Source organism: Schistocerca piceifrons, chromosome X, assembly GCF_021461385.2.
Source record: "Schistocerca piceifrons isolate TAMUIC-IGC-003096 chromosome X, iqSchPice1.1, whole genome shotgun sequence".
NCBI classification, from domain to species: domain Eukaryota; kingdom Metazoa; phylum Arthropoda; class Insecta; order Orthoptera; family Acrididae; genus Schistocerca; species Schistocerca piceifrons.
The window spans coordinates 679,271,028-679,297,513 of record NC_060149.1 but is presented as its reverse complement, the minus strand read 5'-3'; the positions used below and the strand labels follow the sequence as shown (position 1 = coordinate 679,297,513).

Here is a 26,486-nt window from a genome sequence, read left to right as displayed (position 1 = left end):
AACCTTTCTCCTGCGGGTAGAGGTTTTCTTCTTCGTACTTACAATCGCATCTGGACTGAGGGACATGTTCCCGCATGCTGGCGAGAGTCTATTGTTGTCCCGATTCCTAAACCGGGGAAGGACAAGCACTTGCCTTCCAGTTATCGACCCATCTCGCTTACCAGCTGTGTCTGTAAAGTGGTGGAGCGAATGGTTAACTCTCGTTTGGTTTGGCTGCTCGAATCTCGACGCCTACTTACCAATGTACAATGTGGATTTCGTAGGCGCCGCTCTGCTGTTGACCATCTGGTTACCTTGTCGACCTTCATTATGAATAACTTCTTGCGGAAGCGCCCGACCCCGGCTGTGTTCTTTGATTTGGAGAAGGCTTACGACACCTGTTGGAGGGCGGGCATTCTCCGCACCATGCATACATGGGGTCTTCGCCGTCGCCTCCCTCTTTTTATTCGTTCCTTCTTAATGGATCGACAGTTCAGGGTACGTGTGGGTTCTGTTCTGTCAGACACCTTTCGCCAGGAGAATGGGGTGCCACAGGGCTCAGTTTTGAGCGTCGCTCTCTTCGCCATCGCGATCAATCCAATAATGGATTGCCTCCCAGCTGATGTATCAGGCTCCCTTTTCGTGGACGATTTTACCATCTATTGCAGCGCGCAGTGTACACGTGTCCTGGAGCGCTGTCTTCAGCGTTCTCTTGACCATCTTTACTCCTGGAGTGTCGCCAATGGCTTCCGTTTTTCCGCCGAGAAGACGGTCTGTATTAACTTCTGGCGCTACAAAGAATTTCTCCCACCGTCCTTACGACTCGGTCCCGTTGCTCTCCCAATCGTGGAGACAACAAAATTTTTAGGTCTTACATTTGACAGGAAACTTAGCTGGTCTCCACTGTGTCATATTTGGCTGCCCGTTGGACCCGTTCTTTAAATGTCCTCCGTGTTCTCAGTGGTATGTCGTGGGGAGTGGATCGAACCGTCCTACTTCGTCTATATCGGCCGATCGTCCGCTCCAAGCTGGATTAGGGGAGCTTCATATACTCCTCTGCACGGCCATCCATCTTACGCCGCCTCAACTCCATACAACATCGCGGTTTATGTCTTGCGATCGGAGCGTTTTATACTAGTCCCGTAGAGAGTCTTCATGCTGACGCTGGCGAATTGCCACTCACCTACCGGCGCGATATACTGCTTTGTCGGTATGCCTGTCGGCTACTGTCAATGCCCGACCACCCGTCTTATCGTTCCTTTTTTGACGACTCTCTCGACCGTCAATACGGGTTGTATGTCTCTGCCCTGCTACCCCCTGGAGTTCGCTTTCGTCGCCTCCTTCAACACCTTAATTTTTCACTCCCTGCAACCTTTCGAGTGGGCGAGAGCCACACGCCACCTTGGCTCCAGGCTCAGGTTCGCGTTCACCTTGACCTCAGCTCGCTCCCAAAGGAGGTTACCCCCAGTTCGGTATACCGCTCCCGTTTTGTCGAACTTCGTTCGAAGTTCATTAATATGACCTTCATTTATACAGATGGCTCTAAGACCAATGACGGGGTCGGGTGTTCCTTTATTGTCGGGGCACAAAGTTTCAAATACCGGCTCCATGGCCATTGTTCGGTCTTCACAGCTGAGCTCTTTGCCCTCTACCAGGCTGTTCTTTACATCCGCCACCACCGACATTCTGCTTATGTCATCTGCTCCAATTCCCTGAGCGCCATCCAGAGCCTCAGTGATCCGTATCCGGTTCACCCTTTCATGCACCGGATCCAACGCTCTCTTCAGCAGCTGGTGGACGTCGGTTCTCCGGTTAGCTTTATGTGGGTTCCTGGCCATGTCGGTATCCCTAGGAACGAAGCTGCAGATGCCGCGGCCAAGGCTGCGGTCCTCCAGCCTTGGACAGCTTCTTGTTGTGTCCCTTCGTCGGATTGTGGCAGGGTAATTTGTCGGCGCATTTTATCGCTGTGGTATGCCGATTAGGCTGCACTTACAGACAACAAGCTTCGGGCCTTGAAACCTCTTCCCGCGGCTTGGACGTCCTCCTCCCGCCCTTCTCGGCGGGAGGAGGTCGTTTTGGCCCGGTTACGCATTGGACACTGCCGGTTCAGCCATCGCCATCTGCTGACGGCTGCCCCGGTGCCGTTCTGCCCATGTGGGCAATTGCTGACGGTCCGCCACATTTTAATGTCCTGTCCGAATTTTAACACACTGCGTCTTGATCTTGGCCTGCCATGTACTCTAGATGCCATTTTAGCGGATGACCCACGAGCAGCTGCTCGCGTTCTTCGTTTTATCAATTTGACAAACCTCTCTAAGGACATTTGATGATGCTGTTTTTTAATCCTATGCCTGTCAGTCTGTCTTTTATCGTGTTTTCCCTTTTAGTTGTTGTTTTCAACTTGTGCCTCGCGGTGCATTCTTAACGTAGTCAGGGCGCTAATGACCATTGAAGTTGTGCGCCCTAAAACCACAAAAAAAACACCGATAAGTTAATAATCTGATGTTTTTTCCATCCCCTGCAATGCGGAAACTTTGTCTAAGAGAAAAAAATGAATAACAAACTTTATAGTAGGAAATTTAATATAGCAAAATTTTGTACAGAGAAACATTTTTACTAGAAGCTTTGATGTGTGTTACTCAAGAAAAACATAGAAAAGTTACCTTAAAAAGTTCCTGCGCCATAACGCTCACACCCCAAGGTCAGGATTTTTGTATGTTCATGGCCCTCCCACGTACCACTGTACAAAAATTAGCGGCTGCACGAACTTTTACCACCAGTTGACATTTCTTGGTCTTGGTGGTCAGGGCTATAAAGCGCAACGAGGCTGTTGAAGAAGCGGATCCCATCTTCTCGGGGTCGCTGGCCATCGGCTAAAACAAAGCGACGAACAGCACTGCGAAGATTCACGTAAACAGAGAACGATTGTGCATATCTCGTTAAATCCACATGAAAAACGAAAACAAAATTTTTAAGTGTATTCAAATAAAGCTGCTGTTGATAAATCAAAATATAAATTAACAATTGTTTACCTGTCGTGGCCCACGCGGGAAAGACAATGTTACCGTCTATTTTTAACGTAACACACAGCTCCAACGCTTTCAGGCTAGTAAGACATGCCGGCCATTGGTTGCGTTGAAGTGCTAATACCTGCGAAGCGAACCGCAGCGCTTATAACATTACGTCGATAATGTATCAGACGTTATCATAGGTCATTCCACAAGCACAAGAGACTAGCAAAATATTGCGAGTTGAGCTTAAAGAAAATCTGAATTAGTAACTAGGAGATCGTATTCGTAATAGCCATCTTCCGTGCAATGTTCATGCTTTTTTTTCTATACGTTTCGCATCGAATAATGCTATGTAACTTCTGTATGGTGATAACTATGTACAACAACATACCCATCAGATAACACACACAGCTCAATATGTCTCTGTTCGTATTATATGCTTTATTGGTTAATTAACTTGAGTGTTACTCACCAAAGTGCTTGAAAATAAAATAAATCTTCCCAACACATGTACAGTAATGAACACACTATTACCGGCGTGAAATTGCTCGCCCACTAATATCTTCCGTATCGGGGTGTTACTATGTGGTGTGAGATGTTTGTCAGCAACAAGCCAAATATTAATTTCGACTATTACTTCCTTACCTCAAAGCACTGTTTTCAATATCGTCTCCCACGTGTATAATTTTACAGTCACACACAATAGAATTAGTATAGCTGTAATTTAACTATGGTAGTTTGGATCCACCTTCCTCATGAGTAAAAGTAACTTACGCTCGCCAGTCACGTGGAGCTCTAATGAGAGAAACTCAGTGTAACCCTGTCTGTGGAGGAGTGTTTCGTCACTGGTATTACAAGAATAGACAGGAGCAAGTTAGTGTCCAATATTTTCAGTATGAACTTGTCCCATGTGTTTAAACCCACCACTGCCCTCGAATCACGTGTTACTAACTGATGACCTGTGATTCAGCCGTCGGATGAAGACTTAAAGCTCGTCGGATCCCCTTGTTACTATTAAAGAGGAGATGGTAAAGGCTAGGATGTGGAGGCGGTAAGCACGCGCATTAATCTCGCTCGTTAGTGACCGTGGGCGCTACTGAGGAGTGGGGGTACCGAGATACTAGAGTCTGGAGCTCATGAGCGAGGCGACTCGAGCATACTTCTAGTGGAAGGGAAAGCGGCAAAATCTGATGACCAATGACCTACAGCGAAAACTGCACGCGTGATAATTACACTTTTAATTAATACATTATTTCATTATCGTAATATTTTGGTCTTTTCATTATCTTGCCCCCTGGCTATTATCTGATGTGGCGGTGTTTCTTAACACTACTCTTCGTTCGTTGAGATCATGCCTAGAAGCAAAAGCTTTGCTTGTTATAATCATACCGATACTGGATTTATAAAGTAGTTCAAAGACAGTTCAGTTAAATAATTAGTATTACTGAAGATCTGACTTAGAGTGAAGAATTGCATGCCTCTCATTTGTACTGAAGGTAACCCATGAGACCGCAATTGTGTTGAAGAACTGGAATTCTGTAATTTCGTGTGTAGTGTTAATCAGATTCGCGCGAGATTGTTCGTTGTGTTGGTAAACATGCCTGAAACGTAACTGTACAGTGTTCAGTATATTGCCAGCTTTCGGAAACATTACGTATGTATTTGGTAGAATCGGCGATTATTTTGTATAAAAATAGGTCAGATAATTGGTACTAAATTTCGCTGTAAGAACTAAATAACGTGCAGCGAAGTTACAGAAAAGTTAAACATTCATTTTGTTACTATTCTATTAGTAAAACAATGGATTACAAGTGATGTTAGCATGTTGAAGAAAACTATGAGAATGCTTAAGAAGACAATCGTCCTGAACGCCCTACCATATCATCAGCCGACGAAATCGTAGAAAAAGTGAAAGAAATCATTATGAACGATAGCCGAATCCCACTTTCACAATTCGTGATTGATATTAGCATATCACTTCGCTCGCGCTGCGAATTGTTTTGGGATGATTTGAGTATGAAACGTATGACGACAATATTTGTTCCAAGCTAGTTGAATTCCGAACAGAAACGGCGGCGAACGCAAGTTGCTTAGATGCTGCTTAGTGAAGTCAAAGACTATGCAGAACTACTGAAACGTGACACAGCAGGCGATAGAAAAATTGGTTCACAGATACGTCGAAACTAAAGCCGTCAGCACACTGACAAGGCAGCTAACATGGACGTGCACGCAGACGGGATATCAAACGTCATGAGACACAGTGTCGTCGGCACATTTACTAATAACAAACCCTAACAAGAACAAGCTTTTCATGGATCGTCGAGGTGTCGTTGCCTTAAAACGGCTTACTCTCAAAACACGCGAGGTATAACGTGATAAATAACCAATACAAAAATTCTTCATCCACCAACATAATGTTCCCTGTCGTTTTATTGCAACGATTCGTTATCGAGACATTCAATGTGCTAGTCTTCAGAAACAGCGTGTTTCAATGGGATGTAAGGTATACCATAAAACCGACCAATCGTAGGCTTCCAGTGAACACGACAAATAATATACGGCGTCTCGCGTTCTGTGGGGCTCAAGCTTTATGCTTGCGATGTAGAGAGCGTTTTTGCTTTGTTTGTTCTGCTTTAAGTGATAAGTTACCTAAATAGCACAGAAGTAACTACGTGTCTCACATAGATGAGATTAAAAACGCATCGTTGAAAGAGCTAAGAAGCATCTCAAGACAAAGTTGCGGTAGTGTTCCAGGAGTTGGAAAAGGCGCTGAAAGAAGTGCGTTATATCTAATGGGAAGTATGTTGTAGGGGGTTACACTGACTTGGAGAAAGTAATAAAGTTCCTTGCATCATCATCATCGATGATGATGATGATGATGATGCAAGGAATTTTATTACTTTCTCCAAGTCAGTGTAACCCCCTACAACATACTTCCCATTAGATATAACGCACTTCTTTCAGCGCCTTTTCCAACTCCTGGAACACTACCGCAACTTTGCGGTAGTGTTCCAGGAGTTGGAGAAAGTAGAAAGTAATAAAATTCCTTGCAAGTTATAAAAATTACCGATAGTTTTTGAATATACTTTGGCTTCCTTTTAACCACTATCTGAGTTGAAAATAGCAGTAACAGACATTTACTCTTTCTAATATAGGTACTGTCCCTTTTACTTGCTTCTTAAAAATAATAAAGCCATTGTTTACAAACTAGGGGCAAGAGAAAATAAAATATTATTGTGATTTGCGTAATGATCCCAAGCTGAAACTTGGTGGGAGATTGCTTCGGCGAATAAGAAATAATAATCGCATATTTCGATAAAATGACAAACACTTTTTCTAAGCAAGTTATCAAAGATCATTTTACATTACAGTTTGCGTTTAAATTTTGTAACTGCGATATTTAGTGACATTGCCAAACCTTCGTAACTGAGTTGTTTATCATGTGCAACCTAGACGTCTTAAATAAGACGATGAGCGAAGAAAATGATTTTAACACTCCACTGCTCAGAAACTAATACAGTTAGGAAAATAAACCTCGCCATTCGTACATGGTTGTAAGAGTGGACAAGGGAAACGTCAGGGAAGTACGGTGACACTGGCTTTGGCACCTCGTTAATCTGGCATGAAGTGATGCAAATTTCTAATAAAATTAAACAGTTATTCCCTTGAAGTTATCTCATTTCGATTTACGCCGCTTTTTAAGAATCTGTCCCGTGGAAACTAAGCCCCTTCCGACAATATTAATAGAAAGTCAGTTTCCATAGCATTGTGGTAAACAGCACTCGTTCGTAAAAGACTCCTAGGGCCCCGCACAACATACGCCCTCGGTCTGTCGCTCGCTTCGGCCTCCGTACACACGAGCGATATACCAAACAATTTGAACCAGTAATTTACTTCAAACGCCACTGTTTAGTGAATTTCTGCTACGGAAAAATGACTGATGTTTACCAACAGTGGTAGTTGACTGCAGTAAGTGGACTAATATAAGAAAAAATATATTGAAATTTATTCACCCTGTCTGGAAACGCTTCTGTTGGAATAATAAGTTGTGTTACTGAATCCGTTGCACTTTTCATTGATACTAAGTGTGTTCTGTACTTCTTTACAGTCGCCTTTGCAAATACGTCTTAGAATCCTCAATTTTTTCGTTTATTAATCTTGTAGTTACAATACAAATATTTTCCCAATGAAGTTGCAGTCTCACTAACAATAGAAATATTTACCAATAGCAGCATTTTGGTTTGTATGAATTCCTGACGGCGCTTTATGTTCCTCCTACCGTCTTTACATCTTGTGTCTGTTGCTCTTCCGAATTTGCTGGGGCTGCTGTACTTCCTGGGTAGTGAATCGTACAACTCTCCTCCGTTTATACCGACCACTTGTCCTTACAAAACTAGACTATGGGTGTTCCGTTTATTCATCTGCACGTCCGCGCATCTTAGCACCGTCGTAACGCAATCCTCCACCGTTTAATACGTTTGGCCACTGGCGCGTTTTACGCTAGGTGGGTTGAGAGTCGTACCTCGGCCTGCTAGCTCTCCGATTCCTTCCGATGATCTCCGTATTGACGTCTGTCGACAGATGGTGTCACTTCGCGATCACCACTGGTCTTCTCTTCACGGGAGCAAGCTCTGGGGAATGAAACCTCTCCCAGTGGCTTAGCTTATCTCCTCTCGGCCCCCTCGTCACGATCAGATCATTTTAGCTAGGTTGCCTTTGGCCACTAATTATTTAGCCATCGTTATTTGTTACGTGGTGATCCTCCATCACTTTGTGCTCATTGGCATCAGCCTTAGACTGTTTGCCATTCCCTGACCCAATGCCCTTTTCTTTAATCGCTTACGTTCCAATGTTCGTTTGCCGTCTGAGTTATCGGGTATTTTAGCGAACGACGCACGGCTGTCGACCGCGTTTTACTTTTTATGCGTCGTAGCAATATGGCGAAGGACTCTTTAATCTTCGGTACGGAACCTCCGCTGTCGCTAGGCATATTTCGTGGACCTCTCTCGAAGGGAAGTCTTCGTTTTTTAGCTCCTTCCCTTTGTCGATTAGGGGCAAATTATCCTTGCAGTTGTTTTTGCGACCTAAAACAAAAAACAGCACTTCTGGTTATCGTAACTGTCGTTGTAAATACTATGCAGGAGTATAAGAACCTATGAAATGACAATGGACTAAGGACAGCTATAGAATAGGTATGCCCTAAAAATTAAATTCTCGGTATTAGCTCATTCTCCTTGAAAGCTAAAAAACTATAAACGATGTGTCTGGTTGTCTCATACTTAATCCAAAATCACATGCCACAGCCTGGTATATAGTTACTGTCAACGTGAACGTCATATCGATATCTAGTTCTCCCTCAGACGCTTCAATATGTTGATCACTGCTAAATCTAAGGGTGTCAATGATTTTGTATTTCTTCTTAATATGTGGGATCTCTGGTTTCAGCTTCGCCTTCCGGAGTTGTTCATGCTCCGTGAATAACTATAAATTCTAACATGAAGTTCCTACTTCGCGGGACCATTGGCAACGAAACAGTTACACAACAGTACTAAATAACTACAAAAAGGAGTTGCAAACAGGCCTTAAGTGTGAATTCTGGACGATCGATTGCTGCTGCCTTCGAGCGATCGATAATTGATTTGTGTGATGTGACCACACACGTACTACTTACGTACAGATTCTGCGACCAGGCGACGAACTGCTGCTATCGGGTGCTCGAGTGTGGAGCCTTTTGAACAGTAAGAGGACGTCGGGAAGCCGCAAACTTGCTGCCGCAGACATCTAGCACCGGCTCTTTCCCAGTTCACCTCACAGCTGCAACTTAGCGAGGCTGTAGGCTGAGATGACCGTCTCTGTAATAAGAGACCATATGCTGGCGTTAGGTGTCACCATCATCTTTCGGTGTTTTCCGTACTCATACACAAAGCACTACACGGCACACTCATTCATGAGAGTCGTCTACACTATGCAGATTAATGCGAGACAGATCTCGCAGGAAAAACGCTCCCACTTGGATTTGCCTCAAGACAGCGCATACTGCATTGTCCGAGAAGCACTTTCTTTTGCACGAGGAGTAACTTCAAAAATGGTTCAAATGGTTCTGAGCACTATGCGACTTAACTTCTGTGGTCATCAGTCGCCTAGAACTTAGAACTAATTAAACCTAACTAACCTAAGGACATCACACACATCCATGCCCGACGCAGGATTCGAACCTGCGACCGTAGCGGTCGCTCGGTTCCAGACTGTAGCGCCAAGAACCGCACGGCCACTTCGGCCGGCGAGTAACTTCAGCTTGAATGTGTAATCGCTTATTTGTTTCACCATCAGTCACAGGCGGCATAAGTGCTAATTTTTGCCGCGCGGGAATAGCCGAGTGGTCTAAAGCGCTGCAGTCATGGACTGTGCGGCTGGTCCAGGCGGAGGTTAGAGTCCTCCCTCGGGCATGGGTGTGTGTGTGTGTGTGTGTGTGTGTGTGTGTGTGTGTGTGTGTGTGTTTGTCCTTAGGATAATTTAGGTTAAGTAGTGTGTAAGCTTAGGGACTGATGACTTTAGCAGTTAAGTCCCATATGATTCCACACACATCTGAACATTTTTTTGCTAATTTTTCTGATTATTGCTTCAGTGTACTGCAGTTCGGTTTCGTGTAACAGTAATGTCCCATTTTCTACCAGAAGGTAGATATTAAGCGATTTTTTTAATTTTTAGCACTTTACTAACAGGCGAAGGATGGTAATCTAACAGTAAAAGACTAGAGCTCACGTACTCGTACGTTCAATAAAATTTGACGCTGGAGGCAGTAATTCAAATCAAGCAAAGCATTTTGAAAAATATCAGCAATGGATGGGATAGCAATGTAACATACAAAGTTGGGAAAACGAAAAAAGGAAAGTAGAATCTTGGTTAAACCGATTACATTTGTTCGGTTTGAGCGACGCACCGACTGACGAAAGAAATCCAGTCCCACTTTCAGCTACAGCAGGCTTCTTTCCTTCTCCTCTTCCTCCATTTCTTGTTCTTGTTGTTGTTGTTCTTCTTCTTCACTGAAAAGCAGACATAGAGTCGTATCTCACTTCGTTAATGCCAGTAGTGCTTCCCAATAACATGACACAGCAAAGTGACTTCGTGAAATATTCCAGTATGATTTATGAAAATTCCAGCGCAATGCTTTATTCGTAGGCTTATTTACACCTGAAAATTCTCGTTCAGTGATAAAACAAGTCGCACAATTGACGGTGGTGGTGGTGGTGGTGGTGGTGGTGGTGGTGGTGGTGGTGGTAAGCGTTTGTAGCAAAAAAGAACTAAAAAACACCATTACTTTACTGTACAATCAGGAGTGCTGTCTTGAGTGTGTGAAACAGCAAACTCTGATTAACTTTGTTTTCAAATTAACAGGGACAACGCATAATAAAAAGTGACGATATAAAGTGTGTGGGAACGTGGGCTCACGTTTCTGTCAGTGGAACAGTTTTTGTGTTCTCGTCATTCATGGAGGCTGAAGCAGCCTTTAGTGTAATCACATATTCCCGAATATCGATGTTGCGTATAACGAGCGGAGCGACAGCTGATTCTGCGTTGACTATTATAATAGCAGTAATCCTGCCGGTATCTCTGGGGAAGGCTCGCAGCTGCTATCGAACTAATGCGCCAACTGCCGTGTCGGCCAAAACCTGATTAAAGCTTACATATATGTGAGAGTGAGTGACTCCGCACTGGCTGTGTTAAAGCTGCACTGCTACCTTTATACTGCATGTAAACAACCGCTGTTTAATCGAAATGAAGGGGATGTTACTGAATACGTCTTTACTTACTTTGATGGAATGGCTATCTCGTAATACGGCCATAGACGCGCCAGCGATATGTGCTCTTGCATCATGTATGAAATAATCGTAGATGCCGTTACTTGCTGGTTCTCCGAAAAAGGGTTACTGTATTTTGTTCACATACATATCAATAGTTACATTTCAGTGGAAAATGTTCGATCCAGTAATTCGTGTTCTACTAATTGCACACTGCATTTTTTACATATCATTCAGTGCTCCCTTATGTAACAGATGAGTATTTTCAGTACTTTAACGTCGATTGCTTCATTAGAAAAAAAACCTTTGAGAATCGACCACCTCATCACACACTGACTACAATAGCTAGTCGCAGTGCTGAACTCGAGAGGCATAAGTGGGTTAGTTAGGAGATGCACTGCCGTTAATTTGTTAGTACGTAGCTCAGTGATCAGATGCTACTGACACACCAGTCTGTAAGTGTTACACTGTGGAACAAAATTCTTGAAATTTTTTCCTAAGCCATCCTAACTAGTTTGGTTTGGATGAAACAGATTCGCCACTTACCAATGTTCGAGGAGCTGGTCAGACTGTGTGCCTTTATTCCCAGTATCGGGTAGACCGTGCTACGTCTGAGACAGCGCATTCGTCGTACAAAATGTATAATACTGGGAGAAATGACGTTATATCCATTACCCAGTCTTAAGTCATCTTCTCACAGGATGTGAAAATATTCGAGTATGAGAAGCTGGTTACGTCACTGCATGGAATTCCATGTTTCACTACATTGCGAAGGGTGAAATGGAAAATCTGCACTGCTGGTTTTTCCTCATGGGGAGGAACATGGCCAGTGATCCCCCCTGCGGGTCCGGGGATTAGAATAGGCCCGAAGTATTCCTGCCTGTCGTAAGAGGCGACTAAAAGGAGTCCCTCCCCCTCAAGGGGGTAGTTAGCGCCTGCGTCCGGAGACGGACGGTTCCACGACCTCTATTTGCGGTCATTTTGCTTTTTCACTTTTCGTTTCTTCCTTCCTTTGGTTGGTTCCTTCCTTTGGTTGGTTCCTTCCTTTGGTTGGTTCCTTCCTTTGGTTGGTTCCTTCCTTTGGTTGGTTCCTTTCTTTGGTTGGTTCCTTTCTTTGCTCTTTACCACCTCACTGTCTTCCTTACTCTTTCTCTTGTCTTCTTCTCCTTGTCTTCTTCTCCTTGTCTTCTTCTCCTTGTCTTCTTCTCCTTGTCTTCTTCTCCTTGCCTTCTTCTCCTTGCCTTCTTCTCCTTGCCTTCTTCTCCTTGCCTTCTTCTCCTTGCCTTCTTCTCCTTGCCTTCTTCTCCTTGCCTTCTTCTCCTTGCCTTCTTCTCCTTGCCTTCTTCTCCTTGCCTTCTTCTCCTTGCCTTCTTCTCCTTGCCTTCTCTGGTCTCCGCCTCGGCGTTTGAGACAGTCTGTCCTCTCTCTCCCTCTCTCTTCTTTTTCCTCTTCTTCTTTCCTCCCTGTGCGCGCCTGAAGACCGACCCACGCGTTCGCACGCGTAGCCGGTGACGGGGTAACGAGTAATTCCCCGCCCTGGGTAGATATGTAAGGCACGCACGTACCCCCTGGTAAAGGCCAGGCCCAGGGAGGGGTGATTGCCTGAGCTGATACCTTCTGAACATGCCGATTGGTCCCTCCGTCTGTTTCTCGGGAGGTGTGACCTGAGGTGTAAACATTCACCTAAGGCGGGAGTGCCCTCTGAGAGGGTCCCCACAAGGAAGGAGCGCGCCATCGGAGACGCTGGCAATCATGGGGGATTCCTCCGCAATGGATTTCTCTCCCTCTCTCTCGACTTCTGCCCAAAAACGGAAACTTGACCAGCCACCAGTGACAAAAGTACTACCGCCTGTCCCTCAGTTCCTCGTCGTATCTCGCTCTGAGGACGGCAAGGATTTTTCCTCTGTCAACCCTTTCGTTATCCAGAAGGGCGTAGATGCCATAGCCGGATCTGTCAAGTCGTGTACCAGGTTGCGTAATGGTACCTTGTTACTAGAAACTGAGAGCGCCTTTCAGGCACAAAAACTGCTTCAGGCCACACTCCTGTACACGTTCCCTGTCCGGGTGGAGGCTCACCGCACTTTGAATTCGTCTCGTGGTGTGGTCTATACTAGATCCCTCGACGGATTGACTGACGAGGAGATTCAGTCTTTCCTCGCTGAGCAGGGCGTGATGGCTGTCCATAGGGTCATGAAAAAGGTCAACAATGACCTTGTACCGACCCGGACACTTTACTTGACCTTTGACAGTGTTCAGCTGCCGTCGCGTATCAAAGCGGGCTACGAGGCTATTTCTGTTCGCCCCTATGTCCCGACACCTACGCGCTGCTACCAGTGTCAGCGTTTTAATCACACTCGCCAGTCTTGTTCCAACGCGGCTAAATGTGTCACTTGTGGCAGGGATGCCCATGAGGGTGGCAGGAAGCCCGCGCTGTACCCAGCGGGAAAGTACAGTACTGTCCTCGCCTCTCCTCTGACTATCAGGGAGGTGGCGACGCAGACTTGCGATCTGACCTTCGGCACCACGGTCGTCCGTTCGGCCAGTGCTAAGATCGCGCGGTCGACGTCTCCTCTTCCTCCCGTCACCCCTCCAACACATGCACCTTCATCAGCTTCTGCCAAGACGAAGACCCAGAAATCAGATGCACAGGTCTTCAAGAAGGAACCGTCCCGTGCAGACTTCCTACGTACCTCGCACTCCCAGCCATCGACCAGTACTTCCACTAAAAGACCTTCCAAGAAGGCTCATAGGAAGCACAGTTCTCCTTCTCCTCCACGGCGCATTTCTCCTCCACGGCGCATTTCTCCTCCACGGCGCATTTCTTCTCCTGCGGCACCCAGCGGTTGCCGCCCCAGGCCATCGTACGTTTCGCCTGGCCGCACCGCTGGTAGCCGAACATCTGGCCGTCCACCGGCGGAGGAAGCTCCTCCTCCCGGCCATCTTAACGAGATGGCCGATGAACCTATAGAACCAATGGACGATGGCTGTCCGCCTACTGATAGCGGCGGCAGTACTCTCTCGAAGCCAGGCCCTCAGCGGCCTTCGAGGTGACCCATTCTTTCATCTTCCTTTTCTTCTCACGATGGCACTTATTCACTGGAATATTCTCAGCATTCGCTCCAACCGAGGGGACTTGAAGTTGCTGCTCCGCTTGCACCGTCCGCTCGTCGTAGCCCTCCAGGAAACGAAGCTACGCCCATGCGATCAAATTGGCTTGGCACACTACACCTCTGTGCGTTTTGACCTACCCCCTGTGGTAGGTATTCTGGCTCATGGAGGGGTTATGTTGCTGGTCCGGGATGATATTTACTACGATCCCATCACATTGCACACCGGGCTGCAGGCAGTTGCCATCAGAATTACTCTTCCGACTTTTACATTTTCTATTTGTACGGTTTACACTCCAACGTCGTCTGCCGTTACCAGGGCAGACATGATTCAACTTATTGCTCAGCTACCTGCACCATTTTTGTTAACTGGAGACTTCAATGCCCACCATCCCCTTTGGGGCTCTCCAGCATCCTCCCCGAGGGGCTCCCTGTTAGCAGACGTTTTCAACCAGCTCAATCTTGTCTGCCTCGATACTGGCGCCCCTACTTTTCTTTCGGACACATCTCACACCTATTCCCATTTAGACCTCTCTATATGTACTACCCAACTTGCACGCCGGTTTGAGTGGTATGCCCTTTCCGATACATATTCGAGCGACCACTTCGCGTGTGTCATCCATCTCCGGCATCATACCCCCTCTCCGTGCTCAGCTAGTTGGAACATCTCCAAAGCCGACTGGGGGCTCTTCTCTTCCAGGGCGAACTTGCGAACTTTCAGGATCAAACCTTCACAAGCTGCGATAGTTAGGTCTCACACCTCACGGAAGTCATTCTCACTGCTGCTGAATATTCCATCCCTCACACCACTTCTTCTCCACGTCGCGTACCGGTCCCTTGGTGGACCGCAGCATTTAGAGACGCTTTACGTGGTCGGCGACGTGGTTTACGCACCTTTAAACGCCACCCTACAGTGGCGAATTGTATCACTTATAAACGATTACGTGCGCAGTGCCGTCGTATTATTAAAGAAAGCAAAAAAGCACGCTGGGCTGTTTTCACAAGCACATTCAACAGTTTCACTCCTTCTGTAATCTGGGGTAGCCTGCGCCGGCTATCTGGCACTAAGGTCCACTCACCAGTTTGTGGCTTGACGGTCGCGAATGACGTCCTTGTGGCCCCTGAGGATATCTCCAATGCCTTCGGCCACTTTTTCGCAGAGGTTTCGAGCTCCGCTCATTACCACTCTGCCTTCCTCCCCCGAAAACAGGCAGAGGAGGCTAGGCCACCTAACTTCCGCTCCTCGAATCGTGAAAGTTATAATGCCCCATTCACCAGGCGGGAACTCAAAAATGCACTTGCCCGGTCACGTCCTCTGCTCCAGGGCCTGATTCTATTCATATTCAGATGCTGAAGAACCTTTCTCCTGCGGGTAGAGGTTTTCTTCTTCGTACTTACAATCGCATCTGGACTGAGGGACATGTTCCCGCATGCTGGCGAGAGTCTATTGTTGTACCGATACCTAAACCGGGGAAGGACAAGCATTTGCCTTCCAGTTATCGACCCATCTCGCTTACCAGCTGTGTCTGTAAGGTGATGGAGCGAATGGTTAACTCTCGTTTGGTTTGGTTGCTCGAATCTCGGCGCCTACTTACCAATGTACAATGTGGATTTCGTAGCCGCCGCTCTGCTGTTGACCATCTGGTTATCTTGTTAACCTTCATTATGAATAACTTCTTGCGGAAGCGCCCGACCGCGGCTGTGTTCTTTGATTTGGAGAAGGCTTACGACACCTGTTGGAGGGCGGGCATTCTCCGCACCATGCATACATGGGGCCTTCGCGGTCGCATCCCTCTTTTTATTCGTTCCTTTTTTTAATGGATCGACAGTTCAGGGTACGTGTGGGTTCCGTTCTGTCAGACACCTTTCACCAGGAGAATGGGGTGCCACAGGCCTCAGTTTTGAGCGTCGCTCTCTTCGCCATCGCGATCAATCCAATAATGGATTGCCTCCCAGCTGACGTATCAGGCTCCCTTTTCGTGGACGATTTTACCATCTATTGCAGCGCGCAGCGTACAAGTTTCCTGGAGCGCTGTCTTCAGCGTTCTCTTGACCATCTTTACTCCTGGAGTGTCGCCAATGGCTTCCGTTTTTCTGCCGAGAAGACGGTCTGTATTAACTTCTGGCGCTACAAAGAGTTTCTCCCACCGTCCTTACGACTCGGTCCCGTTGCTCTCCCATTCGTGGAGACATCAAAATTTTTAGGTTTTACATTTGACAGGAAACTTAGCTGGTCTTCACATGTCTCTTATTTGGCTGCCCGTTGTACCCGTTCACTAAATGTGCTCCGTGTTCTCAGTGGTATGTCGTGGGGAGCGGATCGAGCCGTCCTACTTCGCCTATATTGGTCGATCGTCCGCTCAAAGCTGGATTATGGGAGCTTCGTATACTCCTCTGCACGGCCGTCCATCTTACGCCGCCTCAACTCCATACAACATCGCGGTTTACGTCTTGCGATCGGAGCATTTTATACTAGTCCCGTAGAGAGTCTTCATGCTGAAGCCGGTGAATTGTCACTGCCCTACCGGCGCGATATACTGCTTTGTCGCTATGCCTGTCGGCTACTGTCAATGCCCGACCACCCGTCTTATCGTTCCTTTTTTGACGACTCTCTCGACCGTCAATACGGGTTGTATGTCTCTGCCCTGCTACCCCCTGGAGTTCGCTTTCGTCGCCTCCTTAAACACCTTAATTTTTCACTCCCTGCAACCTTTCGAGTGGGCGAGAGCCACACGCCACCTTGGCTCCAGGCTCAGGTTCGCGTTCACCTTGACCTCAGCTCGCTCCCAAAGGAGGTTACCCCCGGTTCGGTATACCGCTCCCGTTTTGTCGAACTTCGTTCGAAGTTCATTAATATGACCTTCATTTATACAGATGGCTCTAAGACCAATGACGGGGTCGGGTGTTCCTTTATTGTCGGGGCACAAAGTTTCAAATACCGGCTCCATGGCCATTGTTCGGTCTTCACAGCTGAGCTCTTTGCCCTCTACCAGGCTGTTCTTTACATCTGCCGCCACCGACATTCTGCTTATGTCATCTGCTCTGATTCCCTTAGCGCCATCCAGAGCCTCAGTGATCCGTATCCGGTTCACCCTTTCATGCACCGGATCCAACGCTCTCTTCAGCAGCTGGTGGACGTCGGTTCTCCGGTTAGCTTTATGTGGGTTCCTGGCCATGTCGGTATCCCTGGGAACGAAGCTGCAGATGCCGCGGCCAAGGCTGCGGTCCTCCAGCCTCGGACAGCTTTTTGTTGTGTCCCTTCATCAGATTGTAGCAGGGTCATTTGTCGGCGCATTTTATCGCTGTGGCATGCCGATTGGGCTGCACTTACGGACAACAAGCTTCGGGCCTTGAAACCTCTTCCCGCGGCTTGGACGTCCTCCTCACGCCCCTTTCGGCGGGAGGAGGTAGTTTTGGCCCGGTTACGAATTCGACACTGCCGGTTCAGCCATCGCCATCTGCTGACGGCTGCGCCGGCGCCGTTCAGCCCATGTGGGCACTTGCTGACTGTCCGCCACATTTTAACGTCCTGTCCGGATCTTACTACACTGCGTCTTGCTCTTGACCTGCCATGTACTCTCGATGCCATTTTAGCAGATGACACTGGAGCAGCTGCTCGCGTTCTTCGTTTTATCAAATTGACCAACCTGTCTAAGGACATTTAAGTATGCTGTTTTTTTTAATCCTATGCCTGTCGATCTTTTATCGTGTTTTCCCTTTTAGTTGCTGTTTTACACTTGTGCCTCGCGGTGCATTCCTAACGTAGTCTGGGCGCTAATGACCGTTGAAGTTGTGCGCCCTAAAACCACAAAAAAAAAAAGTGGCCAGTGATATGCTACATCGGTTTTGTTTCAAAAGCAGAATTTTGGATACGCCACATTGTATGAAGTCTGCGGAGTTGATCTCCGCATTTGGTGGTATTTTACTATAGTGTATGTGGTATGAACTAAGCTGTTTCAAAGCACCAGCGTGTTGAGGACCTCTCGAAAAAGCGTCGTTTTAGGTACGGTTTGTAATAATAAAAAGACAGGAAACTACATATCGGTAGTTACAGGCTTCTTATGCTTGACGCTTTACATGTTACATCATCAGTGCTATGGAAATTCACCATTTCAGTGCTTCGGCACTATGCTGTTTTATCAAAAGCGCGTAGTTTTCGGTGCAGTTTGTAACAGTTAAATAATGGAATTTGTTGTTAACCCTTTTACAAACTGCACATCGTAAGTTGAAATCTGCTGTCCTGTTTAAGCTGTAGCATAGTTGATAGTGCCACGAATTGTAAAGAGAGAGGTAGCGGGATTGTGTTAATTATTTCCAAATTTCTTTTCTGTCTTAGGTTTTCTAAAAGATTCTGCGACATTTTTTATTAACTTAATAGAAGTTTTATCTGAAATGGTTGATGTTATTGATAGTGAATTTGCTGCAACTATGATTGTTTAAGCCAACGACTAGAAAGTATCTCCATTGGCCAGTGGCTGCCGGTTTATGACAGAAGGTAAACACAACACACTAGAAGTTGCCGCCATTATGAAACTTCGTGTAAATTGTATTTACTTGTCTCTCGGTTTTACGGACTACCTCATGATTGAGTCTTGTCAGTGAATATGTTTATCAGTGATGATTAGTAGCCTCGAAAAAATCTCCCATTCGCATGAAATTACCAAACGAATCTCAATCTTGAAACCTACGCGATGAAGTACGTTGCTTCAGAATGATGGTTGTGAAAACAACGTCGAGAATATGCATGTCATGTATGATGAAACTGACATCAGGAACTCACTATACTTCAACTATATTCAATTTAAAGCCTAAAATGTGATGATATTCTGTTGAGTTAACGAATAACATCCAATATGTATTTCAAATCGTTGTGCAGCATATATGGTGTTCCTGTATCAGCATTTCACTGTTGAAGTCACTGACGAGTCAAAAATTTTCTTCGCGATTTCCTCCGCAATTCTTCGACGATCACTAAAAGAGGTAATGCAACTATTATAACTGCGGGATTAGCACATCAGATGCGGCCGACAACTGCCGTTGGAGTGTGCTGCGGTCGCAGCTCAGGAAGAGGGGCACGTTCTGAGAGATGTAGGAGGTTGTTCCAGAGCGTGCAGCAGTCATGACGAACACCACTATTAGCGTGCTTCGCAGTGACTGAGAAATCATTGGCATACCCTTTTCTGTTACCACAGATGGCGCCTAACTGTCGCCATTTGTACTAGAGTAACAGGACTTCTAAAGGGCCCAGCTGTATTTTACCGGATCAAAGCAAAACATAGAATTCCTGATGTGTCCACCTGGCGTCTTCAGCTCATACTGTCGTCCTACCACAGATGCAGCACGTTATGTCTCCAGTCGGCTGCATTTGCTGTGTGGTTTCAGTGGACCTGCAATGTAACACTCGAAGGCTTTGCTCACGGAAACAATGTGTCCCGTAGTTTATAGGGATGTTAGCTATACTTTCTTATGCATATTTCTTCAGATAAAATAGCGAATTGAAATTCTGTTGGGTTGTTATACGTACGCCTACAAAAACCTCTCATGAAGATACCAGTTATTCCTGTTAGTAAAAATTCTCTCTCACTTTCCAGCTGAGTAGCAGGTATTATTAACATTTCAGGAGCAAAATTACTCTTTCTTAAACGCAGTACTAATCTGAACTGCTCGCAGATTCGCGATCTTCGACAAGCACTGCGTACCAACTGAAATGTCCTCCCTCCCACTTAATTCTGAACGCACAGGCATGGACCGCGTTGTTAGTCAGTCATAAGGCACGAAACTGATATCACGCAAAGTGATTATGCCCTTTCTAGGTATTTACTTGTCTACTCAAAGTTCATAACGACAAATTGTGGTGGCGATCATTAGAACAAAGGAGTGTTTCGTTGCAGCAGCATATTCTCATGGAATTTTAATCACCCGCTTTCTCCTAGGAATGTGGAAATATTTGTATTTGTCCCACATAAATATGTAAAAATGATAATCGTAATTAAATAAGGAAAATCGGAGCTCTCACGCAGGATTTAAGTTCTCGTTTCTCCCGCGCGCTGTTCGAGAAGGGTAGAGAGATAGCTTGAAGGTGATGCGATGAACCCTCTACCAGGCACTTAATTGTGAATTACAGGGTAATCACCTAGATGTAATGAAAAAATATAATCAGTTATTTTCCACTGTATACAGTTTTCCATGTTCATTCAGAAATCATATCTTCTCTGTAAATTAGACATATATGTCCTGTGTAATGAGAACGTGTCTAGAAAAGAAGCCTGTCAAAAAAAAAAAAAAAAAAAAAAAAAATACGGTACTTAAACATCATTCCTAGCACATTTGTGGCTTCAATGGCATGTTTTCATAATTTTCTTTTTAATTTCCTCGTTAGGCTTCTGTTGGTGTTCAACAATTAAAGAACTCGCATGGTGTTTTGCACTAAGTTGTCACATGGTGCAGGCACTGTTCTCGAAATCACATTTTCGGCGCGACATGGAAAATGTGAAATCAGTCAGCCTGTTGGTAGCATTCCTGTACTGATACGAAGTTTCATGCTGGGATTCCACCATGGTATGTGTCAAGAACTGTCTTGATGCAAGAGGTAAGCGTGCGGGTATCAAGTTACAGCAGTGTTGAACATACTCGTGTCCTGTTGTGCACCAAATGCAGTGCGTAAATTTGCACTACAAGCTAAAGTTTATCAACAAGGCAAACTTGTGGACTGGCCCTCTTAGATTTCTTCATATTTATAGGATTTGGAGGTCGAGGCCCGACGCGCGAAGCAAGTCTTAAAAACTCGGAAAAGCCGCCATTGAAAATTGTTTGGGTTCTGAGCGCTGTCACGTAAAAAAAAGAAAAAAACGAAAATTTCTAACACAACCTCCAGTACCAGAGTGCGTATCATTCAAGTATTGTAATCGTGCAGGTGTTGGTTCGATTCTAGTTTGTAGTAACTTAATTTTTTATTAATTCGATATTTAACATCAAATGGAGATGTCAGTAAAAAAACATGGAATCATAAATTACTAATGAAAAGATCTTTATTTTAAATTTCTTGTTAGCACTCTCATTTTAGTGGCATTATTAATTAAAAATAAAAGATGTTACCTTATTCTAACGATAGCTGTTCCCGGCCACGCGTTGCTGTGATTCAGTGTGGTTAAATGGAAATGGATGGGAATTGGATATGAGCCCCAATCACGTTCTCCCCCGTCTCTGTCCATCTGCCCCCTCCTTTCCGTTATCTATCTCCATTTCGTCCAACCACTTCGTCTATGTCCTCTTTTCCCCTGTCTCTGACCTTGAGCTTTGTTTATTCTTATTCCACATTCGGATTGCTGTACTAGTATTCTAATCATAAGCCATAAATACAATTTGAATGTTAGCCAACATCGTTTCAGTTAGGTGTATAAAACCACGCACGTATTGGAATACAACGTTGTCAAAACGAACATTTATATTTTTATTTATATTTATATTGTCATATTTAATTAAAATTTCCATTTGGTAATGAATATGTAATTTCAAGGAAAGTATAAAAAATTGCTACTAGAGCGATGCGAACGTGTTACTTCAAATTATTAAATTTTTACTCCACCCACTTACGAGCAACTATATTAATACGTTAAAATGGTTTTTACTGAGTAGCGTTCGGAAGTCTTGTAACCATAAGACGATGTTTTTCGAAGCGTTGTTTTAGAATTACGTCGTACTGCTCTATATAATTGACATCCGAGCACTGACCTTCAAATCCTATAATAAGATGAAAATAGAAGGCAGCCAGTCAGTAAGACTGCTTCGTTCTCACTTTTGCTTCTGAGCGACAAAACTTGGCATTTTGTCTCAGTTGCACACATTTTCTGCGATCCAGCAAATATAATAAACATTGATCCCGAAAATGCTCTGTTTCGGCAGTTTTATAACAATGGTCATTAAAGTCCGAAGCAGACGAACGTATGTGGGCGAATGACTCGCTTGCAGACCATTTTCTACTACGCGAAGGAGGATGATGCGCGGGTTGGGAACGTTTATCGCCGGCAGCAAGGAGTGTATGGCCCGACGGCGTTGTGTGAGGGACGGGCTGGGCGTCAGCTGGCACCCGCACTGCGGCTGAGGCGGCGCCGCTGCCTGCCCGCTGCCCCAGCACCACTTGATGTGAGAGGTTCGTTCATAGCTGCTCTCACCAATAACGGACGCCCGGCAAAACAACCCGCTGCGCCCAGCAAGGCAGGCGCCCACTGGCCTTTGTGTTAATAAATCCTTAGAATTTAACTGTCCAGCGGTTCCTAACATTTCTCTGTGGGCTCTCTGAGGCGAATGCGGCTGCACAATGTGTTCCAGAAATATGAGAGCGAGCACAGATCTTTATGTACAACAGTACGGCGATAAAGCATTTTTATAGTTATTTCGATAAGCATTCCATCCGCTGCAGCCTTCAATTTATATTTGACTAGACATAATCCGGGGTGAATAACATGGTAAATGTTAATTATAGAATAGAAAATCTACTTCCTCTTATTCTTCCGGCAGTGTTACATGATCCTCGTAGACGCAACGTGCGATCGTTCGTGAAACGGGGAGTGCTGTTTAGTGGGCTATAGGTGGTCCTCTGTTTTGGGATTCTCTTGACCTATCGCTTAGTTAAACATGTGAAGTACAGGATCAGGCATAATAGAGAACGGTTTTTAAAAGGCTGTTAAATAAAAACTTCCCTAAAACCTATTTTTATTTCATAATCTTACAATACACGAAAAAGCATTTTCTGCACTAGTAAAAATGGGTTATTTTTTGAAGGTAACTTCGGTAAGATGGCGTCCATTCGGACTCTCACATTCCTCCAGCAGGACCTTGAAGTTTGTTCAAATGGCTCTGAGCACTATGGGACTTAACATCTGTGGTCATAAGTCCCCTAGAACTTAGAACTACATAAACCTAACTAACCTAAGGACATCATACATATCCATGCCCGAGGCAGGATTCGAACCTGCGACCGTAACGGTCACGCGGTTCCAGACTGAAGCGCCTAGAACCGCATGGCCACACCGGCCGGCGACCTTGTAGTGACTCATCACTTTACGCAGCATTGCCAGTGGGACTTGAACAACTTTCCGCTCTCCCAGGGCTTCAATTGTTCGAGGTGGGTTATCCTGTTAATCTTCGCTTTTCTGATAACACCACAAGAAAGTCACATGTTGTGAGGTCCGGTGAACAACAGGGCCATACAATATCCCCATTTCGGGAGATTACATGATTTGGAAACAAATGATTGACAATATTCGTGCTTAGTCGAGCAGTGCGGGAGGTTGCTCCGTCGTCCTGGAAAAAGTCTCATCGTTCACTTCGTGGTGTGCAAGTTGTGGAGTTAAAAAAATTTCCCGACAGGTCTTTGTATCTCTGCAAAATAACTTTTATAGTATTGCCAAGGCCATCTAAAAAAAGTATAGCCCTATGATGCCTAATGAAGACATGGCGCACCATACAGAAACTTTTACGGAGTGCAGTGGTTGTTGATGCAGTTCTCTATGATTAACGTCCAACCTTAACGGAAAGTTCTGCTTGTTCACATAACCGGAGAGATGGAAGTGAGCATCAATCGTCCACAAAAGATTTACAGTGTTCTCGTCTTGATTAACCATGTCCAAAAATTCTAAGCAGAACCGGCTTCAGCTCACCCAATCTGTTTCCGTAAGGGCCTGAACCATTCGAATTCTGTAGGGGTAAAAGTGCAAATTCTGGTGTGAAATTCTTCTTACCGTTCTGTTCAAAATCCCAAGTGTAGCACTGTGCCGGCGAGCTGAGCGACGATGGAAACTTATACACGTTCGATGTTTTCAGGAGTGCGCACAGTTTTTGTCGTTGACGCAGTCTCCTCAAAGTTTTCAAACTAATTTCTAAACGCACAGGCAGATGGCAGCTGCAGATTCCGATTAATGTTGAAGTGGTTGCGAAATGCACGACGTGCTAGCTGGCACGAACTACCGTTTTGATAAAATGCTTCGACAGCGTACGCACGATGCTGTGGGGTCCAGCGCTCCGTTATGACTAAATGCTATTTCGCGCCAAACGTAACTGATGCTATCCCCCCACCTGCCTCCGACGCAGCTTGATTTGCGCACTTTATAAAATCGGTCGAGATTATGCCTCACCCTGTATTTGTTGGCAAGGAAAAACATGGTTCTGGAAAATTTTTACATATTTCCGTACTCTGTCTTGCACTATTTTCCAGTGAACTGCTCAGCTACTGCTAAGGAATAACTCTCCGCCATTATACTATCGCATTCCACTCCACTTGGTATTTTCCGGGAACAGAATGTACATCACAATGGGTCTGAAATCTCCATGTCCTTGGTCTACTCTTTTGCACATATCTGCCATTTTTGTGTGTTCTCTCTAAATACCGAGTGGTCATAATTACAATGCAGCTACTTACGGAGGTCCAGTGTAGGCTGTCATTATAGTATGGCAGCGAAATTTGGCAGATACGCTAACGCGTTAATGCGGAACTGATTCACGCTGAAAAAAAAATCCGCAATTGTGGCTGCCAGGTGCAAATCTGGCGCAGTGAATACAAGAAAGACCTATATAAATGTTCCCATTGTCAATGAATTAGGAACAGGACTCGGGCATAAAAGGTCATACAAATCAAAAAGGCACTACGGTTACTTTATTATTAACCGCTGCTTACACGATTTGTTCAGCATGAGCACCGGTGACGTCGACGAAATGATGCATCCGTAAAATGACGTAATCATGTAGAGAACGAACGTGTCCATGGTGAACGCGTTATTTGAGATCACCGGAGCCAAAGGTTTACGTAGATTCAGATCAGGTGATCTTGCAGCCATGCATCTGGAAAACCTCTGGCGATAACACGTTCGTGGGAGACTGCATTAAGCGGATCTATCGCTGGGCGAGCGACATGAGGTGTTGCCACATCTTGCATCTAAAGAGTAGTTTCCACACAGTTGCCCTTTTCCAATGCAGGTATCACATGCTGTACACGGAGGTCTCGATAATGTCCAGACGTCACGGTACACCTGACAGACCCTGTGGGTGTATTCTCTTCACAGAAGAACGAACCGAGAATAAAGGGGCTTGTCAGTCCACACCACAATGCCATATAAGACTAATGTAATGGCTCTTCGTGCACAACACGCGGTTTAACAGTATCTTGTGTATTTTCTGTGGGTCATGAGGATTCAGTTGCTGTACCGTCTGGATGCACTAGGCGGGGTATGTGCTGCATTGTCAGTTACAGCAACAGCGACAGGGATAGAACGCCTTCCTCTTCCAGATGCCACACCAAGCTCACCCGTGTTTTCGAATGTCAGTATCTTAATAACGCTATCTGATGACAGGAACTCTCCTCTTACCATTCGTTCGGCGATAAGCTCTCAATGCATCATTGCAATTGCTTCCGTTCACATTAAGCAGTTTCACTAACAGTTCACGTTCTCTCTTCTCGATGGCCGCATTGTTCACTCACGTTGTGGCTTGTCATATCACCGCTTGGATGTCATACATACAGTGTACAGCGCCAGATTTGCAGCCGGTGACCACAATTGGAACAAACGTTTATTCCATTATAAATCGGTTCCACAATAACACATTAGCACATGTACTAAGTTTCGCTGCCGTGCGATAATTGCAGCCCACTCTGTACCTCCGTGAGTAGCCGCACTTCAGTTATAGACACCCGGTACCTTGTGGGCTAATCCTTTCAACAGAACCATGGCAGGTCTATTCCCTTTTCCACCCCCACCCTTCCCAAAACAAGGGACTTTCTGTAAAGGAGCTAGTGTTGCACTTCTGGAGACGCAGATAGCGAAGAAGCATTGAACGCTTTGTCTAATATCCTTCCGAAGTTTAAATGACAAAGTAAAGCTTCGTTTTTCCTCATTACTTACGTAGACGGCCGTGACGGTCACGTAACTGGGCAATCGTAAATGATGAAACAGACATCGTATCGAGAACCATGGGCTATACTCAATGACAGGATCCCTCCCGTATAAACAAGGGACTGATGCCCAGACAGGATTCGAGAAATGCATAGATCCAGGGTTGGGAAACAATTACTTGCACTGTGATACTGTGTTTATTACACGCGGAATTTGCTGCAGCAAGTTGCTCGAAAGTGGAAGACACGTTACTTAATGTTCAAATGTATGTGAAATCTTATGGGACTTAACTGCTAAGGTCATCACTCCCTAAGCTTACACACTACTTAACCTAAATTATTCTTAGAAAAAACACACACACACACACACACACACACACACACACACACACACACACACACACACACACACACACACCCTGCCCGAGGGAGGACTGGAACCTCTGCCGGGACCAGCCGCACAGCCCATGACTGCAGCTGAAGACCGCTCGGCTAATCCCGCGCGGCTACTTAATGTTAAGATGGTACTCATGTGGCCTAAGCCAAAGGACTTAACTCTATGGGAATGTGTCCAGTCGACAGATTATGCAATACATGATAGCACTGAAACCCATGTTTCAGCTTAAGGTGTTGAAGTGACTGAATGCAATATGCCCAGCCTATTCGAATGTGTTCGGAACAAATTATTGTAGCGAGCTGATTCGTG

At 45.5% G+C, this 26,486-nt stretch overlaps 1 protein-coding gene across 1 annotated transcript in view; it reads right to left on the bottom strand.

Moving 5' to 3' along the window:
- Positions 1 to 22,176, bottom strand: part of LOC124722603 (trichohyalin-like) — a 28,051-nt gene extending 5,875 nt beyond the window's left edge. Inside the window, exons 1-2 of the mRNA XM_047247744.1 lie at positions 21,945 to 22,176; positions 10,180 to 10,291 (exon numbers count right to left, since the gene is read on the bottom strand). Coding sequence (XP_047103700.1) covers positions 10,180 to 10,291; positions 21,945 to 22,176 — 344 coding nt within the window. The remainder of the gene's footprint in view (positions 1 to 10,179; positions 10,292 to 21,944) is intronic.
- Positions 22,177 to 26,486: the final 4,310 nt, after the last annotated feature.